Raw genomic sequence first — 23730 nt, forward strand, 5'->3', positions numbered from 1 at the left:
GAAGCGCTTCGAGACGTCTCGACGTGACGAGGCTCTGCTGGGTCAAAATGCCAGGATTAGAGTGCTCAGTGGTTAGAGCACTCGCTTTGCAAGTGAGAGACCTGAGTTCAATTCCAGGCAGAGGGCGAAACCTCGGGCAAGTTTCCTTACTCCACACAGAGCCTAATAATAATCCTCCAAAACCCAAAACAATAATAAAAATTGGTCTTTTTCAATCTACGACTGTTTGTGGGACATTGCTGTGCGCCATTGGCTGCCGCGTTCGCCCACAAATATACAGTCAATTCACTTTACAGTGTGTTCAGTGAAGCGCTTTGGGACGTCCTCCCGACGTGAAAAGCGCTATATCAAATGCAAGGATTATTATTATTATTATTAATTATTATTATTACTTTTAATGCTGAACGGTTATGATCTGAGTCAAGAGGAACACCATCACGTGCTCAGGGACTGATGTCATTCCGTAACTTTTCTTGACACGTCAGTGTGCGTAAGTCGGACGCCGCGGCCGGCGCTCTGACGTCGTCCGATTGTGACGCACCCACGCACAGCACGCACGCACGCAAAGGCGCCCGGGAGGGGGGCGGGGCAGAGCCAGAGCGAGGCTGGGGAGCCGTTAGTGGTGGGGGGGGCGGGAGGCCGAGGCCGCCATCATGGGCATCTCGAACGACGCCGATAAAACCCTGTTCGTCGGCAACCTCGACGTGAGAGTCACCGAGGAGATTCTGTACGAGTTGTTTCTGCAGGTGAGGGAGAGGGGGTGGAGAGGGAGAGAGGGAGTGAAGGGGAGAGAGGGAGTGAAGGGGGAGGGAGGGAGTGAAGGGGAGAGGGGGTGAAGGGGAGGAGGGAGAGTGGGTGAAGGAGGAAGTGAAGGGGGAGGAGGGAGAGGGGTGAAGGGGAGGAGGAGAGGGGTGAAGGGGAGAGGGGGTGAAGGGGAGGAGGAGAGTGGGTGAAGGAGGAAGTGAAGGGGGAGGGAGTGAAGGGGAGGGAGGGGGTGAAGGGGGAGGGAGGGAGAGGGGTGAAGGGGAGAGGGGTGAAGGGGAGGGAGGGAGAGGGGTGAAGGGGAGAGGGGTGAAGGGGGAGGAGGAGAGGGGGTGAAGGGGAGAGGGAGTGAAGGGGGAGGAGGGAGAGTGGGTGAAGGAGGAAGTGAAGGGGGAGAGGGGGCGAAGGAGGAAGTGAAGGGGGAGGAGGGAGAGAGAGAGGGGTGATGGGGAGAAAGAGGGGGTGAATGGGAGGGTTGAGGGGGAGGAAGGGGTGAAGGGTGGGGGGGCTAAGGGGGGGGAGGAGAAAAGAGGGGTGAAGGGGAGGGAAGGAGTGAGGGGTGGGGGGGGGGGAAGGATGAGGATGGGGTGGTGTGGGGGGCGGTGAGGGGAGGCCGAGCCGCCTTCAAAATGAACCTTGGGGACGTTTTATTTCGCCCGTCGCTTCGGGGGTCGTTTAACTTTTATATTAAATAAACGACGACGACGACGAAGAAGAAGAACTGGAAACCGGTCAAGTTGTCAATCTAAACCGTCTCTTGCGAAAGCGGTGACTGGACTGTAACTCCCTCCCGTTGCTCTCCCTTCCCTTCTCCTCCTCTCTCACTCTCGCTCTCTCACGCACTCGCGCTCGAAGACGACCGACAACAAGATCGCATTTGCATAGCGCCTTTCACGTCGGGAGGACGACCCGAGGCGCCCACGAGGCTCGAAATAGCTTTGTTTGTAGCCCCAAAAGCCCACCAGACACTTTTCACTCATCGCCCCCGCGCTTGACACAGCGCCAACATCGCGTGAAGCGCAGTGACTGTGTGTTTTGTGTGCGAAACGCGGCAGCCAATTGCGCACAGCGATGGCGGTGTGCCCCGCAAACCGCCGTGGATAATAATTCCGCAAGCGAGAGGACCCGGGTTTGAGTCCCGGGGCCGGGCGAAACGTTAGGCGAGTTCCCTTACTCCACACGCCTCCGTTTCCTTAGCAGTAAGTAGGAACCCGGTTATGATCGATTGGCGGATCGCTTTATTATCCTGGGATCCTTCAAAAAAAGTATTAGTCAGTCACTTTGTTTGTGCCCTCACTTTATTTATTTGCCGTATAATAATCCTTGCATTTGATACAGAGCTTTATCAAGTCTTAGAGACGTCTCAAACCAGTGAATAAAGAGGAAACGGTTTGAATAAATGTTACAGCAGATCATTTACCCCCTCTTGTCAGTGCTTGTGTTTTTATCCATGAGTTGCCTAATCTAATCCCACATTCCACGCTTTTATATTCCTCCTTTTCAAGGATTTATCTAATTTCCCTTTAAAATAATTTATGAACTTTGCCTCGTCAACAATTGGTGCAAACAAGTTCCAAACAGCCTCTGTAAAATATTTTTTTCTGTCTTCCTGTTTAATTGTTGCTGTAGTTATCTTAAATTTGTGTCTCGGTATTTGTTTTGAGTTGGATTCAAAATGTTCACTTGCTGTTCACAGGCTGGTCCCCTCATTACTGTAAAAATCCCAAAAGACAAGGAGGGGAAAACAAAGCAGTTTGCATTTGTGAATTACAAACACGAGGAGTCTGTCCATTATGGAAAGGACCTGTTAAATGGAATACCACTGTTTGGCAGAGCTCTCAACATCCAATTCCGATCGGGTAAGGATTAGGTTCTACGTTGAGGTTACCCCGTAGGACTTTGCTCTGAGCAAAATGGTCCCATAAGATAAATGCCTACGCTTAATTTATTACTTTAAAGCTCTGAGATATTTGGATGCAATGAGGCTCCATTAAAAAAGCAATATGTTACAAAATGTTTGAAATTTCATTGTGTAATTGTCAAATTCTCATCTTAGTTTCAAGAATAGTTCCCTTACGGGCACACTTTATAGGAAGTTGTAATTTCTGTTCACTTCACGAATTGCCCCTTTTTTCCAGGGAGTGTTCATGATTCCCGGGAAGGAAACCAGGCTCCAAATTCCAATGTTGGTTCATACTCCAATCAGTTCAATAATAACCGGTAAAAGCATTTTTGTAACTCTTCAAATATTTCCCTTAATTGTAAGAATTTAGGTAAGCAGTTGGGACCCTTCAGGGAGAGAGTGCGCATTCCAGTCCAACAATCTGGTCTCTGCGATTTCATATGTAGATGGGATGTATGGAATCTCAGTTTGGTTTGGATTCTCGGATCCAAATCCCTGACTGTCCAGTGCCTTGGGACGTCCTCCCGACCTGAAAGGCGCAATGCAAATTTTGGAATGAATCAATACTCCCGATAACTGGACTCTGGTTTATCCTGTTACTACCACTTAAGGTATCTTGCTGTCAATATCCTGGCTGTATTTATTTATGTATTTACACATGTGTAAGGCTGTAAGAAAGTTATGATGCTTTTGCTCCAAAGGTTGCGGCCACAGTCCGTTAAAAGTTGTGGTTTTGGTGCGGTCAGTTCAAGTACTTACAGTGAGTATGCGCTACCATTGGATCATTAACCCGCCCCATGCTCCTATTCAACCATCATATGGGGGCCCGGAGGGGTAGTTTGCCCCTGCTGTCATTTCTCTCCTTTGCTCGCAGCCCTTTTATCACATTCTTACATTTATCATATGCGACTGTGGATCCTCGCTTCATGTTAGTCATTTGTTGAGACTGGTAAGCTAGACGCTGTTTTTAAATCTTCAACATTGTCTCTGTAAAATTCCATTTAATTTCCCAGTTGTTGACATCTCCTACTCAGTATTTGACAATACTTACTGTAAGGCGCGATAATGTTGATGGGTAGGGCTCGTGGAACGATACCTCAGTGCGATGAAGCGAAGAAAAAACACTAATTGTTATAAAAAATGTCCTAACATTCAAATTTATTTTCAGTAAAATCTTGAAATGTCTTGATCATTTTTCTTAACAGGGGGATGGATAAGGCTCATACAATTCAGAGATCATTTTCCTCACCTGATAGTCTTCAAAGACAGGCAATTGTAAGTTGGATCACCTACTATGGAAATGTTTTATTTTTGTCCACTCTTAATTTTGTTGGCCCTAAATCTGATTTTGTTTTTAAACTTAGATTTTGCAATGTGTTAAATATGTGAGAGGTACAATCTTACCTGATTACTTATTACATTTTATATTGAACAATTATGATTAATGGTGGTTATCAATCCACTCAACCAAAAATAAATAATAGCCGATTACAGAAATTGAGAGGCAAAGTTGGAGGGGAGATGTTGTGATTTTTGTATCAATGCAGTAACTTAAGAGAAAATATTGTTCATGCTTCATTCCACAGCCAAGCAGATGGCTGAGGAAAAGGCAGGTGTTCTTTGAAATGTGTTGAGTTTTTTTAACAAACTTGGGATTATTGTTTGAAAGGTGTGCAGTCAATCTTAATCGGTGTGAATGCTATCATGTATGAGCTAAGTGGAGCATCCTGTTAAGTATTTGCTATCATAGTGGTTGTGCTTTTAAAATAAGCTATAGCTACAAATTCAGGTATGTCTGGGGAAAAACATTCCCCTACTTTTTAGGGAAAAAAATAGTGTTTTTATGTAAACTTTCAGATGAACAACTTTCGACAACAATCAAGAGGAATATCCAGTTACCAGCTGGGAGGGCTGCAGGCAAACCTAACTGTGCGATTACCACAGCAACAGCCAAATAGAGCGGCCTCCAACCAGCCAGCAGGATTGCCAAATTATACCATTCCTGCACCGTCGAGATTTGTTACAACTCAAACCCAGTGGAATTTGGAAATGCACAGGCATAAAACCCAGCCACTGCCGTATCAGCAGGACAACAGTTATTACACGCAAGAGGGCTTCCAGGAATCTAGTTCAGATCAACGCTATAGGGGCAACCGTGAGTCAGAATATCGCCACAACAAAACTTGGGAATATGATCCCAGGAGGGAGCATTCTAGTAGTGAAAGACGACGAGCAAACTGGCATTAAAAAGTTGCAAACCCAGTTGATAGTATAATTGAATCCCCGTCTGTATTTAAATTTGTGGTTTGGTGAAATGAGAATTAAATGGAAATGGGATCCACTGAATAGAATCACCAATTTGCGTTCCACTTCCAGTTTATTCTAATTCTAAAGTATTTAGTGTTTTATTTTAGTATGCCTAGCCAGAAGAATATCTTTAATATCTTAACAGCCTTACGACCAAGGTTGGCGTGAGTTTGAACTAAATTCTTCCAGAACTTTTTTTTGTTGGTGCTTTACAAACCCCTAAAGTTGTGTGCTGAGGGAAATGATATTAACAGCAATAAAAGAGAAATGAAAAGAGCTTTTTGACAATGTTAAGTGTACAATTGCTGAAAGGTGGCATATTCTTCATATCAGAATAATTGTACGGTGGTATAATAAATGAATCTGACTAAGGATGTTATTTTTAATTAATGGTTTAGTGAGTAAACGATCGACCACTGTCAAGATCTGGAGAAGTGTAGCAGGAATGATTGAGTTATGAATCCAATGAGTTGCTTTCGTAGCTTTACAAGGATGGAGTGTGATGTGATTGGGTGGCAGATTGCCAAGTGGCAATGTCCAGCCTGATCTCAGCAAAGTGAGTGATCCTGTTAGGTTAGTTTAATGCTCGTTGACTGAGGCTTGCCACTCGTTTCTTTCTGGCACGTACTAGTATTCAGAAAGTAAACGTGAGCTCCCGTAATTTACAATTGCATTTAATACCAGGAGTATGAATGTGTGGGAGTTGCCTAGTATTTTGTCTCCATTACACCATTACCAATATTAAAATTTGTGGAACGTCAAGTAAATCGCTTTTTAAGGGATAAGGGAGAAGGTAAACCTTTACTAAGAGTATAAAATATTTTGCTCAGTGTTGTGTAACCCTCATGTCAACTGGAGATTTCATTGCATTGGTTTTAGAGTTGATTAAAAATACATTCCTAAGATTTTTGACAAGTGATATACACTCTGCAGCTACCTCTATGCATGATAATTGAAGGACTCATTAACGATTTGACTTATGTGTTAGAAACATGTGTTTATAAATACATTTTCACCATTTTTCCAATTTTACAAATATGTTGTTAACCATTCCAGGACTCCAAAACTTTTTACTTTTTTTAATGTGTTTTTTTTAAAAAAAAAACTTTTCCCAATGCAGTATTGTTGAGCAAAAGAAAAATGTTAACTGCAGTGTCTTGACTAATCAGAAGAAAAAAATAATGTGGAACTTTAAAATGATACTGTACCTCGATCTAAATTTGGTTTGTTTTAGTTGTACAGCTTGGTGTAATGTTCATGAACGTTGTTAATATTGAAGCCTTTTTATAAAATTTCGTACAATTTTGTAGGAAAATCTGATTACGGAATATTACATGATTTTAAGACTTTGACACAGCTTTTGCATATTGTAGCTGAGTAAGAATATGCCTGTAAAATCTATCGTCTTGTTAATAGATTTTACTCTTCTGTGCTATCTAGTGGTGGAATTTATTCTGCATTTCTTTCCCCCACTCCTATGGAATTTGAAATAGGTTTGAAAAGTTGTTAAGGATTGTACAGGCTGCAGCAAATGAGAAATTGTCACTTTCAGTAATGTACTTACGTTCTGTTTCTTTACACTTTAAAGTCGGCAGTGTTTCAAAGTAAAAAAAACACAAAACAATTCTTGACTCTTCATTGTGTGTGCATCTTGCTTTCTTCCAGATACTTTATAATCACCGGTAACAACAACTTGCATTCATATAGCGCCCACCACTCAGCGTAGCATCCCAGAGCGCCTGAATCACCATTCTAGTTCTATGCACATGTATATTCAAGTTGAAATTTGTATTACAGGTGTAAATAAAGTAGAACACTGGGTGAGAGAGATATTATTTCATGTCTTGAGAACTGAAATCCATCCCACTGCAAGTATGTGATCGGTCATTTCCTTCCAATAGGGAGGTGGGAGGGAGAAAATAATTAGTATTGCTGCTAAATTCAATGACTTAATGTGTTTTGATGGAAGCTTGTTTTCCTTCAATTGAGGTACAATTCACTTCACAACAAGACCTGGTAACCTCCCAGTGAGATCGACAGTGGCGGAGCAGAGCCCAAGAGGGCGGGCGTGAGGAAGGCAGAGGTATGGTCAGAGAGTAAGCTCTTCAGGCGTGACCTAAGGAATGGGGCAAGGTGGAGGGAGTGAGGGAGAATGAGCCAGAGTTTTGGGGAGTAGTGGCTGAAAGGGTCAATAGTGGAACGGAAGACATGAGGGACAAGCAGGAGGCTGGAGCCAGTCAAACGGAGGCAACGGGTGGTAGGTTGGGAAGTTAGCAGATTGGGGAGGTGCCAGGGTATGAAGGATTTGAAAATGAGTGCGAAGATCTTGAAATTAATCCGTTTGGTGACAAGGAGCCAGTACAGCAGAGTTTTCGGTTAAGTGGATTCTATGGATGGTGGAGCTAAGGAGACTGGTGAGCAGGGCATTTTAGTGGTTTACAATCTTGGACCAAGTGCCCACTATTCATCTGTGATTGTTCACAAGCTGTTCCACTTGGTTTTAGAATAAGCTTGATCTGCATACACACGAACAGTCGCTAGGGGGTGATGTTGATGGGCTTTCGAATTCAATACTGCACCAAATGGAAATTTAGTTTGTGAAGGCTCTACACAATCAATATAATTGCATTTTCTTTGAAGCATTGCTTTGCTTCGCACCAAACAGAAATGCTGAAACCCCACAGCTGATTAATCACCTGCAAGGAAAATATTAACGGTTTCAGAGAGGGTGAGGGAGCCCTTTCTGAGACCAAAGTATGTATGAAAGGCTGGGGGGGTGGGGGGGAGCGCTCAGGACACAAACAGATAGGTGCTTGTTTATCTCTGGGATTGGATAGCAATAGGGGGAGTATGGCTTGTCACTTGGTGCTGATGAAGTTTCCCCTCTGCTAATAAACTTGCATCCGGTGCATCAGCATCTGCCTGGGTGGGTGGGTGGTCTGGTTACAGTATAATTAGACGTAGGAAGGTCAGGATAGGCATGAAAGGTTAAATCAGTAGCCGGGCCGCTCACAATTTGTTAAGATAAAAGATGGTTTAATTTTGGATTAGTCCAGGTGCTAATCTTGAGAAATTAAAATATAAAATGTGCTATTAAATAACGGTACGTATAATAGTCGTTTTATGACAGCAAACATGATCTGGGTTGTTGTTTGGGAGTACTATATCGATAGACTAACACACTGTTAGATGTTGATAAATAAATCAGCTCAATATACAACAGCGCATTTGACTCTCCTGTTATATCCTGATTAAATATTTATCAATAAAATAGATTTACGCTTTCATAATCCTTAGATAATTTCAAGTGAGCTCTACATGAAAGCAACAGAGGAAAAACATTTAACGGAGAACAGAAAGCAATTTTATCAGGGTTCAGTTTGAAAATTTACTGCGAGCTGACACCATTCCCAAAGTCACTGCATTCCAGCACTATGCACTCTGAATATTAATAGAGTTGATTAGTTTTATGCTAAGACCTTGGAATGACTGCACCACCTTGATAGCCCTAATCCCAATTCAGGCTCTCTGCACACTGAATGCATAATGCTTCCCATTACAGTTGCATCTCTTCAGTGAATAGACAAAAGTATGGAATAAAGCCATTAACAGGATAATTAATCCTTTGAAGTATTACATTTTCTTTTCAGTTTACCGGCATTCTTGTGTATAAACACTTGAATTATTATTATTCATAATCATATTAGAAAATGGGGCAATCATCTTAAAAAGTTATCAAATATTTTGGGTCTCTGAAAACAGAAAAATGCTCATTGCAGTATATTGATTTGGGTGTAATATTGTGGGTAAATGGATATGGTTTTTGAAGGAATTATTGTAGAGCTTATGGGGCCTGTATTGAAATATAGCTCATATTACAGTTAAGGGTTGATGGGTTTCTCTGACAGCTGTTAAGGCACAATGTAATTATTACTTCAGGCGATGTTCATTTGGTTCCCAGTGGACCTGAGTCAACAGTTCAAATTGGTACTAATTCATCTTCCAGGCATCATTAAAACTGGAAAGTGAGAAGTGGAAATATCCCAATTACTCTTGTATTAGATTTGGGGTTGAATCACATTGTGAAAATAATCTTAGAAAACGATCAATCTCATTGAACAGAAAAAAAAACCATAAGGTTGAGGCGTAATTGCCGAGTAAGAAAATGATTCTCAACTCTTCCAGAGTTCTATTGTATTAGTTTGAGAAAGTTAGGATGGTATAATTGGTTCCCCCTAATCACTCTTGGCGTGTTACGCAGTTACAAACTGAACCAGTAAAAAAAAATTGGTCGAGTTGTTATGAGAGACAATAATGGAACAATAGAGATCACTCTTCCCACTGCCTTAGGAAATGTTCAGGAAATGGGATATTTATTTTAGGGAATAAAACATGTTTTGGGTTAGTTGGATACCTGACACGTTCAGAAAACCTATCGTTGTGCTTCAGAGTATCAAAACCACACCTTTTGAGATGTCCTCCTGGGAATGTGAAAGTCTGTATAAATATAAATTGTATTGTGTAGTTTAGGGCTCCTTCCATTTTTTTTTGATCAGGTTCATAGTCACCGCACACACGGTAAGATATATCAACAGCTTATAATAGGACAATAATAGTAATACAGCATCTTATCATGTCCTTGAGACATCTCAAAGCAATTTGTAGGTCTAGTGATGCACTGAGGACCAGAGTTTAAGGACTCTTATTGCAATCAAAATGTTAATCAAAAATGTGTTAAATGCACTGATAAATGATAAGGCACTACATCAAATGCAAGAATTATTATTATTATTATTAACTCCTAAGATCCCTATTTCCGAGAAATTTTTTTGCTGGTGCTTCATAATTCACTTCAATGTGATCGTTATCATATTGAATGCGTTATGAAATGCCACCGATTTTCCTTCACTTTCTGAAACACCAATTTATTCACAAGGATTGCAATTGTTCGTGGGAATGTTCAGTTGGGCTGTTTCTGACCGGCTTTAAACAGTTGTTGCAACGACAGTGAGGTTGACTTTACAGCTTTGAGATCTCGGATGTTCGTGAATGTTAGTCTACACTTGTGCCCTCTTTGTATAGTAAGGTTGGGGTCATTGCCACAGTGGAAACAATATATTTATTTATTCGCGGGAGGCGTTAAAAATATGATCACGAAAGGGACAATCACACACAAAAGGGGTTTTTGTTTGTAAAGGTTTATTATATCAAAATACAAAACATTTTGGAAGCAGAATAATGTTGCATGGGAATTATTAAGCAGCTGAAAATGTCCATATAGCAATTCCCAAACTACGTTTAGTTAAACGTTCTCTATTATTTTGATGCACAGATTATCACGTGTCCTTAGCTGAGCGCACATATTTCTTTATGAACATGCAGCAGGTTTATTTGAATCGATGATGGGAGCAGAGTTGGAAATACAGAAGCTGGACAGCTCTGTCCTTATGATCACAATAAATAACAGGATTAGAAATCAACATCAGCTGGACTGCCTTACCGCCTGCCACTGACAGTCTGAACCTGAACTATCAGAAGCTATTAATTCAATGTCTTATTTAGAACTCGTGCAGGATGTGGGTTTACGTTCTGATGTATATTTGCACACATACACACTGTTATTTCACCGTCACAAATATGTGCCGCTGACTTTCAAGGCTATACCATATATTATAATAATAATAATAACCCCTACATTGGGTACCACACCTTTCACATCGGGAGGATGTCCCACATCGGGAGGATGTCCCAAAGTGAGTCACAGAATATACTGTACAGTGACTGTATTTGTGGGTAAATGCAGCCGCCAGTTGCACACTGCAATGTCAGGGAGGGAGGAATTTAACCCTAACCCTTCTCATTTCGAAGCGTGCCATGGGATCTTTAACATTCACCCAAACAGGCAGACAGGACCTCGGTTTAAGGCCTCATCTGATTGATATGGATATTAAAATCATGTTGCAGTGACGCGGATAAACCACTAAAATCATGTTCTTGAATTTCTTGGGTTTGATGTCATTTGAATCCCTAAATTCTCCTGTCTCGTCACACGCTCCTCCTTGTTGGCGATCTGGCACATACAATCTGCTTTTTTTCCCCCCCTCTAATTTCTCTGCTTTTGTGAGTGTCTGAATTTTGCAATTCCTCTGGAGAATACATCAAAATATTTCCGACTAAAGTAATCCACTTATTCTGTCTTTCTTTATAGTTACTTTAGGAAGTTTGCATTGGTGTAAACTTATAAACTATAAACTCTCGTCCTAACCTTTAAATCACTGTACGGTTTGGCCTCACGCTACCTCTGCACTCTACAAACACAGTTACTCCCTCTGCTCAGCTACCTTCTTCACACTGCCCCCTCCCTACCACCACCCCCGGCTTAGGTGTCCAACACCTTGAGATGCCCTCTGGACGATGCGAAAGGCACGACATAAAACATAACTGCATATTCTACTCTTACATATCCAGCGATTTCCTCAAACACATTTCTGCAGTATTCCCAGAATCAGTCAGATAATTTCACTAATTTTATCAACGGTCAGTCAGTTCTGCAGTCATTCAGCATCGCTTGCGTCCCAGCACCTTGGGACGTCCTCCCGACGTGAAAGGCGCTATAAAAATATCATTTTGTATTGTACCCTCCGCGCCCGGTCTGGGCAGGCAGTCCACTGCATAATTCCCAAAGGGTTTTAAGTCTGGTTGGTTGGTGGCAGGCAGGTGGGGAAATCCAGAGCTCAATTAGGCATACAGCAGTAAATATTCTACAGATAAGGCTTTGGTACAGCACCATTTTGTTTTCAAACATACACACAAACAGTTTGCGTTTTTATGAAAAAAAATCAACACAACAGTAATATACCTGAAGATAATTCAATTAAAACCCTCCGGTTGCCAGGACATGGCCAGATTTGAAACGTTACATACATGTGCACTGCTAACGTTAGAGAAACCAGATAGAAATGACACTGTTATCATCATCTCTTTACAGTTCAGTTAACATATGCAGTAGATGCCATGGATAGTCACTCCTGCCTTAAAAATACATTTATGCATCACATATTTTATTTGTATAAACCAGACGGCAGACTATAAAATTATTTCCACGTAATATTATTAGAATGAACCAATTAAATTCCCCCAAAGAATTTAATTTTGTGATCGGTTTCGATAAATACAGCAATGATATTGTTTACCGATTGCCGGATAAAAGCATTAGCATTAAGAGGGTTAATGCCTCTGTAAAACTGTGCTTTACAATTATCTCTAGAAAAGTTTGCTGTTGTAATTTACAAAGCAGTGATATTCTGAGTGAAGCGTTTATTTAAAAAAATGCTGTTAAAGTGTACGGACCATATTTTTCAGGAAAACATTTGCACACCGCAGCCATTATACTGAAATGTGCAAGTGGAGGCCTGTCATTGCAATGCAATAAACTGCAACACACTTTGACAAAATGTCAAGAGACTTTCACTGTAGATTGAATATCTTTTATATTATATATTTCCATTCAAATTTATCATCGTCGATGACAACTGAGGATTTTTTGAGAACCTATTTTAAGGTTGAAAGTGGGTCTGTTGCGATAAGCCGCAGTGAAGGCAACCATTGGCCCACACTACAGTGGAGCAGAACGGGAAGTATTTAATTTCCACAAAATATGGTCAATATACTGTTCATACAGTGTTACTTAGTCAAATAATATCTCTCTATGGATCAATATGAACCAGTTAAAAAAAAAACTCCTTAACTCCTCAACTGCTGGTTCTGAACAAATCAAATGTATTTCTCAAATGAGACCGATTCTGAAACTGAATATCATTCATATTAAAATTATGTCCACATCAATATTAAAAAGAGAGCACACACTTTTCTGGTCTATGCAGGCTGCGTATCAAAAACACTTACATTGATAATTACTAATTACACGTGGCAGCTTTTAAACAAAAATGCACCTTTACTGCAGAAATGATCGACTACTATCTTTATTACACTCTTTCGAAACAGACTCTATAGAAACATTTCAAGCAGTTACAATACTCGCGTGCACCATGAGGATCCCTTTACGTTTAGTTTTATTTTAAATCTTACATTAGCTACGATTCTGTCTTGTCTCCGCGTGCTTTTTTTTTTCCTTCAAAACCGCGGGGAGACCGAACATCGGGAGGGACTTGCATCTTAATCTTAGTTTTCCGCAGTGGAATTTTATTTGTTCAAGAATCAAAACATAAATGGATGTGCTAGACGGCATTTTTATTTCTGAAATTCTCCAGTCCTCATCAACACTGCCTCGGAGCAGAATGTCATAACTTTGATTCGATGACCGCTTTTGTACTGTTTGAGAGACGCAGACGTATTGGTGGTTTTCCCTTTGCAAGCATTTTTAGAGAATTCAAATCGACCTCCGTAAGGATGTGCTCAGAACAACAGGAGAAGGCTGCACCACTACATACTATTGATTTATAGAGTTTTCTATCACACAGCAGGTCATTTGGTCCATCATATCCGTGCCCTTCTCTGAAAGAGCTTCCCATCGAGTCCCACTTTCCTTCTCTAACCTCAAAGCTCTCTTTCATATTTATACATTTCGACTTTACTGGATTCTGCTGCAACCCAAGCTTTTTACGATGATAGTTTGATCGAAAGAGGTCAGCAGAGTGTGAACATTCTCTGAGTAATCGGTATTGCACTTCCATAGAAAATTATAATGGCCCACAAAGATGATATTTTCTTTATATAAAAAAAAACTCCTTTGTGACTCATCATAATGTTAAGGAAAATGTTCGGTACTGTTTAACAGACACACAAACGACTGTTAAGGGGATTGAAGTCACACTTCTGAAATGATTACTACCTCAATCTTACATTTAACATTGTTAACAGGAATTTATGATTAGAATTCCATATTTGGAAGACTACCTATTTTACCAGAGCAGCCAGGACACAAGTTATTTTTGTACACCTAATGAATGTGTGGTGAAGTATGAGCCACAGAACCCAACGAAGGTCCCAGGTTCACCCATCGCTTACTAATTTCAGTTGAGGTGACTATCGGGGGTTAGAATTGGCCTTAACAGCTCCGGGAAGGAATAATATTGTCAAGGTTTCCAGTCTTGAAATTGACTGGACTTACAGAGGTTGGGATGTGACCTGGGTATGATTCCTCCACAGTTTAACCAGCTCTCCAGTCAGTAAGATCACCGTCCAATGTTACACAAGTCACCTGCCTTTGCTTTGAAATGTAGCACCATGTTTTGAGCGTAGAAATGTTCTGTTAGTGCTAAGGCTACGGAAATGGGACAGATGCGCAGTGGGGGGGGAAGTGGGGCGGCTGATAAAAACGATTGAGTCTGATTTCCGGTACTACGTTTTAGCCACCGTGCTTCAATCTTCAGAAAGGATCAAGATACAGTATAAATTTTAGCAACAAACAGAAAAACCAAACAACTACAACGACAACATGCAACTTACATAGCGCCCTTCGCGCCGGCTGGCGTCTCGGGGCGCATAATAAATTAATTATAACTTTATATTTTTGGCAAAACAGGACACCAGGCAACAGGAAGATAATATTTTTTTTTTAAAAAACTCCAAAATGGGTAACCCTCGCGGTTTTAGCCGTTGTAAATCAATGCAGCATTACAGAAGTGAAAGAAAACTTCAGTTTAAGAAGTGCATTGGCTGTAAATTTGTTTCCTTTTCGCACATCTACTCTCACTCCACCAGGAACTTGAAATACTATTTATTTCAATAGGGAGTGGACAAACTCACCCTTCCAACTCTGGAACACTCTCCACCCTCAATCCCTCCGCCTTGCCCCCTCTCTCCCCTTTTTCGAGTCCCGCCCTTCACGTAAGTAGCATCTCGGAGCACCTTGCCAGCACCGTGGTTCGATGCCGAGCTGGAAAGAGATGGGGAGGTGACCGAAGGCACGGTCAAAGAGAGACTTCAGGCGCGATTTGAAGACGGGCAAAGGTGGGGGCAAGATGGAGGCATTGAGGCAAGGAGTTCCAGAGATTCGGGGCACAGCGGCTGAAAGTGAGGCCGTTAAAGGTGGAGTGGAGGGAATGAGGGACGTACAGAATACTCGTGCCAGCCGAGTGAATGAGGCGGGTAGTGGAGTGGGGTGTGAGCTGATTGAAGGCAGGCTGCATTGCCGAATCAGTTAGTTCAAACCAGAGGTCATAGTCAAGATAATAACAACCAGAGTACAGCTCTAGTCATCATGACATAAGTACGTCCTGGAGGCAGAACAGAGGAGAGCATCGAGAATGATTCCCATTATTGAATGACTTGTGGAGAGCATTGTCTCGGATGTTAAACCATCTGACTGTACAGCGGATGTTGAAGAGAAGGGAGTTCCTTCCACTATCCTGGCCATTAATCCTTCAGATAAATTGGTTATTCAATTTATGGTTATTTGTAGCAAGCGCCATTGCCAAACTGACTGTCTCGTTTGCTCACAAATACAGTTATTACATCGACAGTAATAATTTTGTGGAGTGCAATGAAACATCATGACATTTATAGGCACCGAGGGGTGGAAATCTCTGCACTACAAAGCAATTGTGAATTTAAATGCGTCACATCATCTGGGGAGTGCATTAAGAAACGAGTGCAAATTTACAGGCTGATTTTCTGTGGGCTGTTTAACATGGGTTTTGCGGAGCTACAGCTTTACATTTCCATCTGTTTGTGGAGAATTTTAATTACGTAGAAAATTACATCATCTTGAGCGCGATTTAGACACTATCAATACAGCTGTTCGAAACAGCACAGGCTTCAGGCTTCGAAGGGGGCTGTCTGATCTACTGCCTTACTCTGTAGTGTTGCCATAGACCTCAAAGTAACAGTTGCTCTCAACATTTACTTGACTGCCTCGGTCCAAAGTCCAGGGAAAGACGTGGAAAGAATCAGTCAGTTCACTGAACAGTTTGACCAGACGTACGTGAGAGCCCAAAGATACATCAGCTTTGGAAACAGTGATAAAGAACAACAGCTTGGCTTTGACCATGTTGTTTCCTTTCCAGGGTTTTTCCACTTCAGGGGCTGCAACGATAGATGTTACTATCCAAACTCTGACCAGAAATCCTCTGTCGACCATGAACAGGAAGGACTTGTACGGCCAAAATGTTCAGGAAGTCGGGTTTGTTCTGCTCGAGTGGTGAGGATTTGAATGGCTGCCTTTTGCACGTCAATAACAAAGTCTCAGGGGTCGCAGATGTGCTCATCTCCTGATAAGCATTGCACAATGGTACAATTCATTATACATTGGCATGGAGGACATCTCTGGAGTATTGAAACAGCGTTTCTTCTGTTTGGATCAATTGAGAGACCAATCTCCAGAACCGTGCAAGAAACTGAGCAAGATTAATTGTATGATTAATTTTCCGGTTGATTATTTTTTTAAATCTTTTTTTTTCTTACCTCGAGTTCACGTTACCCTCATCCTCTCTTCAATCAGAATTTAGCCCATTCTGTCGCACCAGGTGGCAGCATTTCCCACCCATTGGCAACCGAGGCAGAAGAAATTGCGCCTTCTTTCAGTTTCCAATCACAGAGCTTTATAACCTCGTTCTCCTACCCAAGTATTGCAAAAGACCATCAACTTTATCAATTTTGTTCATTATTTTTATGACCTCATATCCTATCTCCCCTTAATCTTTGTTGCTGTTCTGAGAATAAATTTACTTTTCTTTAGCCGTGCTTCATACAACTGGGAACATCTTTACTTTCTCTGGCTTTCGGGCAAGACGACATCTTGCTGGGTTTTGATTCACCAGGTGCTCACCCAGTACCTCACCCGGGTTGAGGAAGGGGAGCATCATAGCTCAACCTAATCCAATATGTACAAACATGGATTTTCCAGGAACCCACTGGATAGGGATTAATTGGTCAGCCGAGATACAGATAAGCTACTTCCTCTGGTGAGCGAATCCAGAACAAGGGGGCATAATCTTAAAATTAGAGTTAGGCCATTTAGGAGTGAAATCAGGAGGCAGTTTTTCACCCAAAGGGTAGTGGAAATCTGGAACTCTCTCCCTCAAAAGGCAGTGGATGCTGGATCCATTCACCCAAGACTGGATTGGCCTGACCTCTCACTTCAAAGATCTCTCAGTTTCAAGACTGAGGTGGATAGATGTCAGTCTATCCACCTCAGTCAGGTCAGGGCATGAAGGGATATGGGGTAAGGGCGGGTAATTGGATTTGAGGTACAGATCAGCCATGATCTTACAGAATGATAGAATATCTTGAGGGACTGAAATGCCTACTACTATTTCAATTTTTCTATGTTTCTATTTGATCCCACGTACTCTTTTCCTATCATAAGGATACCATTCTACCAGGTCACAAGTATGACATGTAACAAACAGGTCTGGAGGTATGTAACGATGGAGTCATGTGGAGTAATACAAGTTGGATCGATTGTGGAACGTGGGGAAAGCAGGTAATCCTTGTGTTTTCTATTGCGCTTCAAAATGCTCCATTTCAGTAAGTACTGCATCTTTAGATTAATTGATAAAATTGCTTCCAGTTTGTACAGTGTTGTTCGTAGGCATTAGTTGGAGGGCCCACAAATCCCAATCTTCCTTACAAAGAAGTCACAATAGCTGGGTTAATCCTGGCTCACTTCCCTGTGCTCACACGCTAAAACACTGGCCGAGATTCAAGTCTCGGGGTCGCTCGCTGCCACTTCTTGCCCGCTGTGTAAGTGCAACAGAGAGTAATGTCAGCAGCATCTGATGCCCCAGAAGTCAGCCATGTTATAGTGTATGGCTAAACCTTGGGTTCACCACTTCACGTGTCAGCATAAGGCGCAGGAATCAAACTCGGTTATTTTTTAAGCATGGGAAGCACGTCACCCGACTACACACAAGCCCAGGGGTCCATGTCCCACTCATCTCAGTGCTACAAACACATTTCTGACGTGTTAAAATGCGGCTGTACTGTAGCTGCGTCTGTGACTCAAACCCACATTTACCCTCCCTGCCCTCCACCCTACCTTATCCCAACACCCCACCAGCTCGGGTTCAAATCCCTGACTGGCCGGCGCCTTGGGACATCCTCCCGACGCGAAAGGCGCTACCCACAGATTTAACTTTGTATTGCATCCTATTCGGCACCAGATTGTTGGGACTTTTCGCACACTCGTGTTCACTATTTTAAGGTATCACACCGCTCGCTATCCTTAGAATTAGAGAACATCTCGATTTCAATGACCACCTCCAATTTAAGGTCGATTACCTTGAAGAAATCCTCCCCGTATTAAAAAATTACACCCCGAAGCTTTACCATGTGGCAGATTCGTTCTGCTTTCTGCTAAACACTACATCCTACAATCGACTCCTTTCTACATTTTTGTTCCAGGCAAAATTCACTTTCATCATCCTATACATTTATTCACTGTACACAAGTGTCATGCATCAGTAATAAAGCACCTGTAAAAAAAATGAATGGTTTCAGTGCATAAGGGGTTTTTTTTTGCTATAAAGAGGGGGAAAAAAAATGATCTAACCCACATTTTTGGGAACAGGCGAAAACTGCTCTCATTTCATTTGTCTCGTATCACAAATTACACTCATATTTTAAACTCCAAAAAAAAAATACTTTCAAAAATGACTGTTTTTATAGAGAGGCGATTAAATACAAATCAGCAAAATTATTATTTAAGTGTATGTTTTGCACTTGTTTTTGACAATATAATTGGTCATCCGGTGAAATGATATGATGCTTATTCACCATTCCTTTCAGGCAAAATTTTTTTAAAAAAAATTAAGGTCACTATGAAATGTTTCGGATAACTCAGGGAATCACCATTCACTGACAAGAAACCTATTCGTACCACCCACACTGATGTTCAACTCTGAACAATTCAATCTAAGTCATTTTTCTCCACAGATACAGCGCAATAACAGTGTGATTCATGGGATGTGTGGGAGTCTTCGCCCAAGGACATCAATCACTACAGGTATTTGTCTCTCTGCATCTGATTCAGATATAGAACATCCTGTCTGAGTTTTAGAAGCTGGCGATGACAAGCCGTGAAACCACAGCAACAACAACTTGCGTTTATATAGGGCCCTTCACATGGGGTAGTGTCCCAGAGCGCTTAGACCACAAACATCTCACGCACCGCAGTCTTTCACAGAACGACAATTTATCCACACTGATATTTCGCAGAATAAATTGTCATGATTCCAAGCGGCAATTCCCTTTTATCGGCAAATATTTCCTCCAGTGGATTTTTATAAATCGCATCATCTAACGTAATCTGTTGGAATTACATTTTTTTTTTAACACACACACACACTCTGTTGCAGTGATGTTTTTACTATACTAGAACTCACACACACCCACGCACAGCTTCCATCTTGTGTATTTAACAGCCCGTCTGCTGGGAGAGGACAGTTGTTTGTGATTAAGAGGCAGCTCTAATTCTGGGTGGAATGAAGTTTGCATCTTGATGGTGCTGCAGTGCCCCCGAACAAACCTTAAAGACGATAGCCGGAACAGGGACAGGATGCTGCTGCCTGCAGCGATCCTAAATATATGCTTGTCAAAGCGAAAAGAGTCACGTGTATTAACGCGTTTCACATAACACTCAAACTAAGTGCTGACTGTAGGGGTTACAAATTAATTCTGGCCAATACCAGACATTAATGTTAGCCTCTTTCATCCTCTTCCCCCTCCTTCCTCGCAAACGTATTGTAAACATATAAAAACATATATTATCTAAAAAGGTGCTAAATTTGATTTGTTTCATTTATTTCAGTAATTTCTTTTTCCGGGTGTCACTTCATTAAAGGACAGATTTATAAATGAAATGTTACTCCAGCGACGTAAATTTTGCGGTTAGCACTTTTCAGAACTCATGGTTCGAATCCCATCATCACCGCACGAAGGGCGCACACGTGCCCAACTCGAGCCGGTCATCGAGAGCCAAAATTCAACGCGTCTTTGGATCGAGCGAAGCGATTTTGGTTCAACGACAACTTGCCTTGAATTTACACAGCGCCTTTCACAGGGTAGGGTAGACTCAGGGTAGAGTCCCGGAGCGCTTGACGTGGCCGAGTCTGACAACGAGCCAGGGGAAGAGAGAGAGAAAAAGAGGGGCGGGATTCCCACACACATGCAGATCCTGACCATTGACATAACCTCGACTGCAAGGCAAGGAACCTAACACATTTCATTTCAGTCATCGGCCGCCAGCACTACCATTCTTAAACTGGTTTATTGGTCGACACCGTGATAGTGAATGCCAGCTTCAGTCTCCAAAAAGTGCACTGATGCAGGTCATGGGTTTACCATGTTAAAATCAATGCAGGCATTTTCTATCACAGTGGTACAACCCAGATCCCAATGTGGGTAACAACCTGCTGAGGTACTGGATTGATGTGCACAGGTTCTGGAACCACACAGAGAATATTTTTTTTTAAAAAAAAACAAAGCAACTTAGGTTACAAACAAAGTCTGGTGGTTTGATTAACAAGTGCGACGAGTAAATAAGCCCGACTCGCTATCCCATGAAAGCGAATTTAAAACTTCCCCTACACACCGACAAAGATAATAAATGTTGTTTTATTTTTTTCACAGGAAAGAAAGAACTGGAATTTTCATAGCACCTCACTGTATCGAAACATCACAAAACACAGCAACATGGCAACCCATAGTGACCGTTTGGTGTAGGTCTTGGGACAGAAAGAAATCAAATTGCACTGTTATCTCTACCTTGAATAGTGTCATCCGATAACCTCTTCACCGGCGTATTGCATTCACCCGGACACTCGACAACCGCTGCACTTGTTGTGAACCTCAGCTCAAAACCTTGTTAATTACGTGGGTGAGTTGAAAATATTTTGTTGCACACTTTTTCCGAATGGGGTTTATCCCACTCAGAAATGTCACACAGCCTCCATACCATGACGTACAGAGCGAAAGCATATCATATAGTTCAAAAATCATATCGTCCTCAATCGGAAACGGTTTCGAATCGATTTGGGACACAACGGAATCTAACAAAAGGTCTGCTGTGGCTTTTTCTTCGAACATTTAATGCAATATGAAGATTTTTTTTAACAGTAAAAACGAAAGGCGAGTGGTAAAAGGTTAGATGGAAAATATCCGTGAACCACAGCGAGTCCAAGTACTTTTGATAATTAAAGTTTCAACTCAAGTCTTACCACGCATGAAGACATTGCACTTCACTGTTCGGTCGGTTTTGCTGCACAAAGACAAGAAGGTGAAGCTTCTGATGTGGCACCGTATTAAGTGGCCCCAATAAAATTGGAAATCGAGTAACTTGACATCACAAAGTATCGGGATCTATCAAACACATGTATCATTCCACAGGATATGACCACCATTTGTTGAACGGCTTTTGGCAGAATGGCATTACATGAAATGATTCCCGGAGGGAAGGGCTCTGGTTCTGTTGACAGGCTGACAAATCACCTCATTCCCCCTCCATTGGATGTAATTTCAAATGAATGACATCAAATAATTACAAAATAATCTGCACCTTCACACCAAATTGTATAAGCACTTAAAACTAAATCAGTTAGGCTGACAAGACAAAATATTGCCACCCTTTAGATAGACCTTTTACGGGATACTGTATATAATAATACTGTGTTGATACTTTTTTGAGGAGCAAGTAGCTAGCACGGCTGTTTATTACCACTGAGACCAACAAGGCTAACTTCTACCACAGGGACCTGGACCTGATTACTCTGGACGGAGAAAAATTACAAGGAGATAGTTAGACTATTAGCTAGTACTATAACAAGGTTGCCTGCTCCTGTTCGTCATAATCCGCCCGAACCAGAATGGTCTTCTCATCCTCAAGCTGGTGTCTGTACTTGTGAAACTCTTCTTTCAGGGCAGAGAAGCAAGCACGAGAGTCCTGGAGGGAGTGTCTCTTCTTCTTCTGGAGGTAGACAATGTCTTGGGACTGGAGAACCTGAGATTCATGGGGCTGCTGGACCTGGGAGGTTGAAAAACCTAACCAAAAACACAAAAGAATTCCGTTAGATGCTAACAAAATTTTAGTTATCACTGAATAACGCAGTCAGGGCCCTTAATCACATCAGCATTCCAACTCTCAGGCTAGAAGCTGTCAACTGTAGTGCGCCAAGGGACAGTTGCCATGGTTTCTCTGAGAGTAAATAATGTTTCTAAGGAGACTTCTTTCCCAACGCACTGAAGCAATATAAAGGATTTCAAACAGAAACTGGATAAGTCCCTGAAAATTAAAAGGATTCAAGGTTATTAGGTGACGAGGACTGATGTGTTTGGAGTAATCTTTCAGGAACTCTGAAACTTACCAAAGAAGGGGTGAAAATCGCAACTTGGAATTTGCTCACTTCACAAGTGATAATTAACACGTCATTGCTAAATATGGGCCACCAGGTCAGTTGATGAGTTAAGATTGGTGTGAATTGGATTGGCTGCCTCTGTTGCAAAAGAATAGTTGGGTCTGAAGCCAATGCACCTGCCAACCCCAGATTGAGCTGGAATCTCAATTTGCAAGATACTGACTCAAGGTTTTGGTGAATTAAGTCTGTATCCCACAGACCAGAAGACCACGTTGTGATGGGCTGGTAAAGCTTAATTTCTCTCCAGTTCTGATTATCTGAATCTCTGTGTTCTGATCAGAAGCCTGAGCCCAATTTTCAAACGAGCAACTCTTATATTACAAATGACCACAGCGTTTGGAGAAGATGGAAGTAACAGCAAAGCCGATATAAGCAAAAATGCCTGGATGAAACTATCTAGAGATTATTGCTCAATACCTTATTTTCTAGACCTCGGTCGCATCGCCAAAGGCCCGTAGTACAACTTGGTGCTTACGCGCGATGTGACCTTGGGCTGCAAAACACGAATTGTGCAATTAATCATCCAACCTTTATTTGCACAGAAATCATGCCATGGCTGTCATGCTGTTGTTAACGTACAGGGTGACCCAAAAGTCGTGATACCATCACAATGTCTAATAAAGTCTCAAAGAAATGATACATATATATGTATTATATATATTTTAGATAATAATAGGGTAGATATCACGACTTTTTGGTCACCTTGTAGAATGTGCCAGCGAATCTCTCTCTCTCTCTGTCTCTCGCAGCTTGTTTGGCGATTTCCTTTCAAACTTATTTTTTATTTGAGCCCCAAGTGATGGCTATTAGGAGGTTTTGAATAAAATGAGTTTGTGCAATCCCCAGCTCATTTTCAGTGGATATCAGTGCAGGGTACAAACTGCATTATTCCATAATAATTGCGCAATTTCAGCCCCAAAAATGCCATGTGGGCAGATATTTGAAGCGCAATGTTGAACGCTCTTTACGGTGGGAGTGATTAATATAGCCACTGGTTGTAAAGGACTAGGAATGGTAGCAATATTTATTTATATATTGTACAGGAAGCTGATGAGTGGGCAATGTTGTAATACAATTCCCTGAAGCATCGGAATCATGTTGACTGATACAAAACTGCAGGAACGATAACTACACTCTACAAGTATAACATTCCTCTCGTTTTATTCGCGTTCACTGAAAGCTGAGTGCCGAAAACAATCACTTCGAAGCGATTCCAATAACTCAGTTCATAACAATAACAACAATAATAATCCTTGCATTTGCGACAGCGCCTTATCACATCTTGGGAGACGTCTCAAAGCGCTTCCCAAGTTATACTGTAATGTTAATTGACTGTATATCTTGTGGGCAGCAAAATTGCAGCCAATTACGCACAGCAACGTCCCA

General features: G+C 41.7%; 2 protein-coding genes across 3 annotated transcripts in view; one reads left to right on the forward strand and one right to left on the reverse strand.

The window, feature by feature from the left end:
- The first annotated feature begins 585 nt into the window (after positions 1 to 585).
- LOC103180301 (RNA-binding protein 7) lies at positions 586 to 6596 on the forward strand. 2 transcript variants are annotated; one of them, XM_042343949.1, is made up of 6 exons: positions 586 to 746; positions 2459 to 2621; positions 2901 to 2982; positions 3367 to 3425; positions 3871 to 3940; positions 4523 to 6596. In XM_042343949.1, exons 1-6 carry the CDS (start codon positions 654 to 656, stop codon positions 4524 to 4526), a joined length of 471 nt encoding a protein of 156 aa, XP_042199883.1. In that variant the 5' UTR covers positions 586 to 653; the 3' UTR covers positions 4527 to 6596. The 2 variants fall into 2 exon arrangements, with proteins under 2 accessions (XP_042199883.1, XP_042199882.1); XM_042343948.1 differs by lacking the exon at positions 3367 to 3425.
- A 14130-nt stretch (positions 6597 to 20726) lies between these two features.
- Positions 20727 to 23730, reverse strand: part of igsf9bb (immunoglobulin superfamily, member 9Bb) — a 132522-nt gene continuing 129518 nt past the window's right edge. The window contains exon 21 of the mRNA XM_042343825.1: positions 20727 to 21970. Within this exon, the coding sequence (XP_042199759.1) occupies positions 21747 to 21970 (224 nt within the window). The 3' untranslated portion in view covers positions 20727 to 21746. The remainder of the gene's footprint in view (positions 21971 to 23730) is intronic.

Source organism: Callorhinchus milii, unplaced genomic scaffold (genome assembly GCF_018977255.1).
Source record: "Callorhinchus milii isolate IMCB2004 unplaced genomic scaffold, IMCB_Cmil_1.0 Scaffold25, whole genome shotgun sequence".
Taxonomy (NCBI): domain Eukaryota; kingdom Metazoa; phylum Chordata; class Chondrichthyes; order Chimaeriformes; family Callorhinchidae; genus Callorhinchus; species Callorhinchus milii.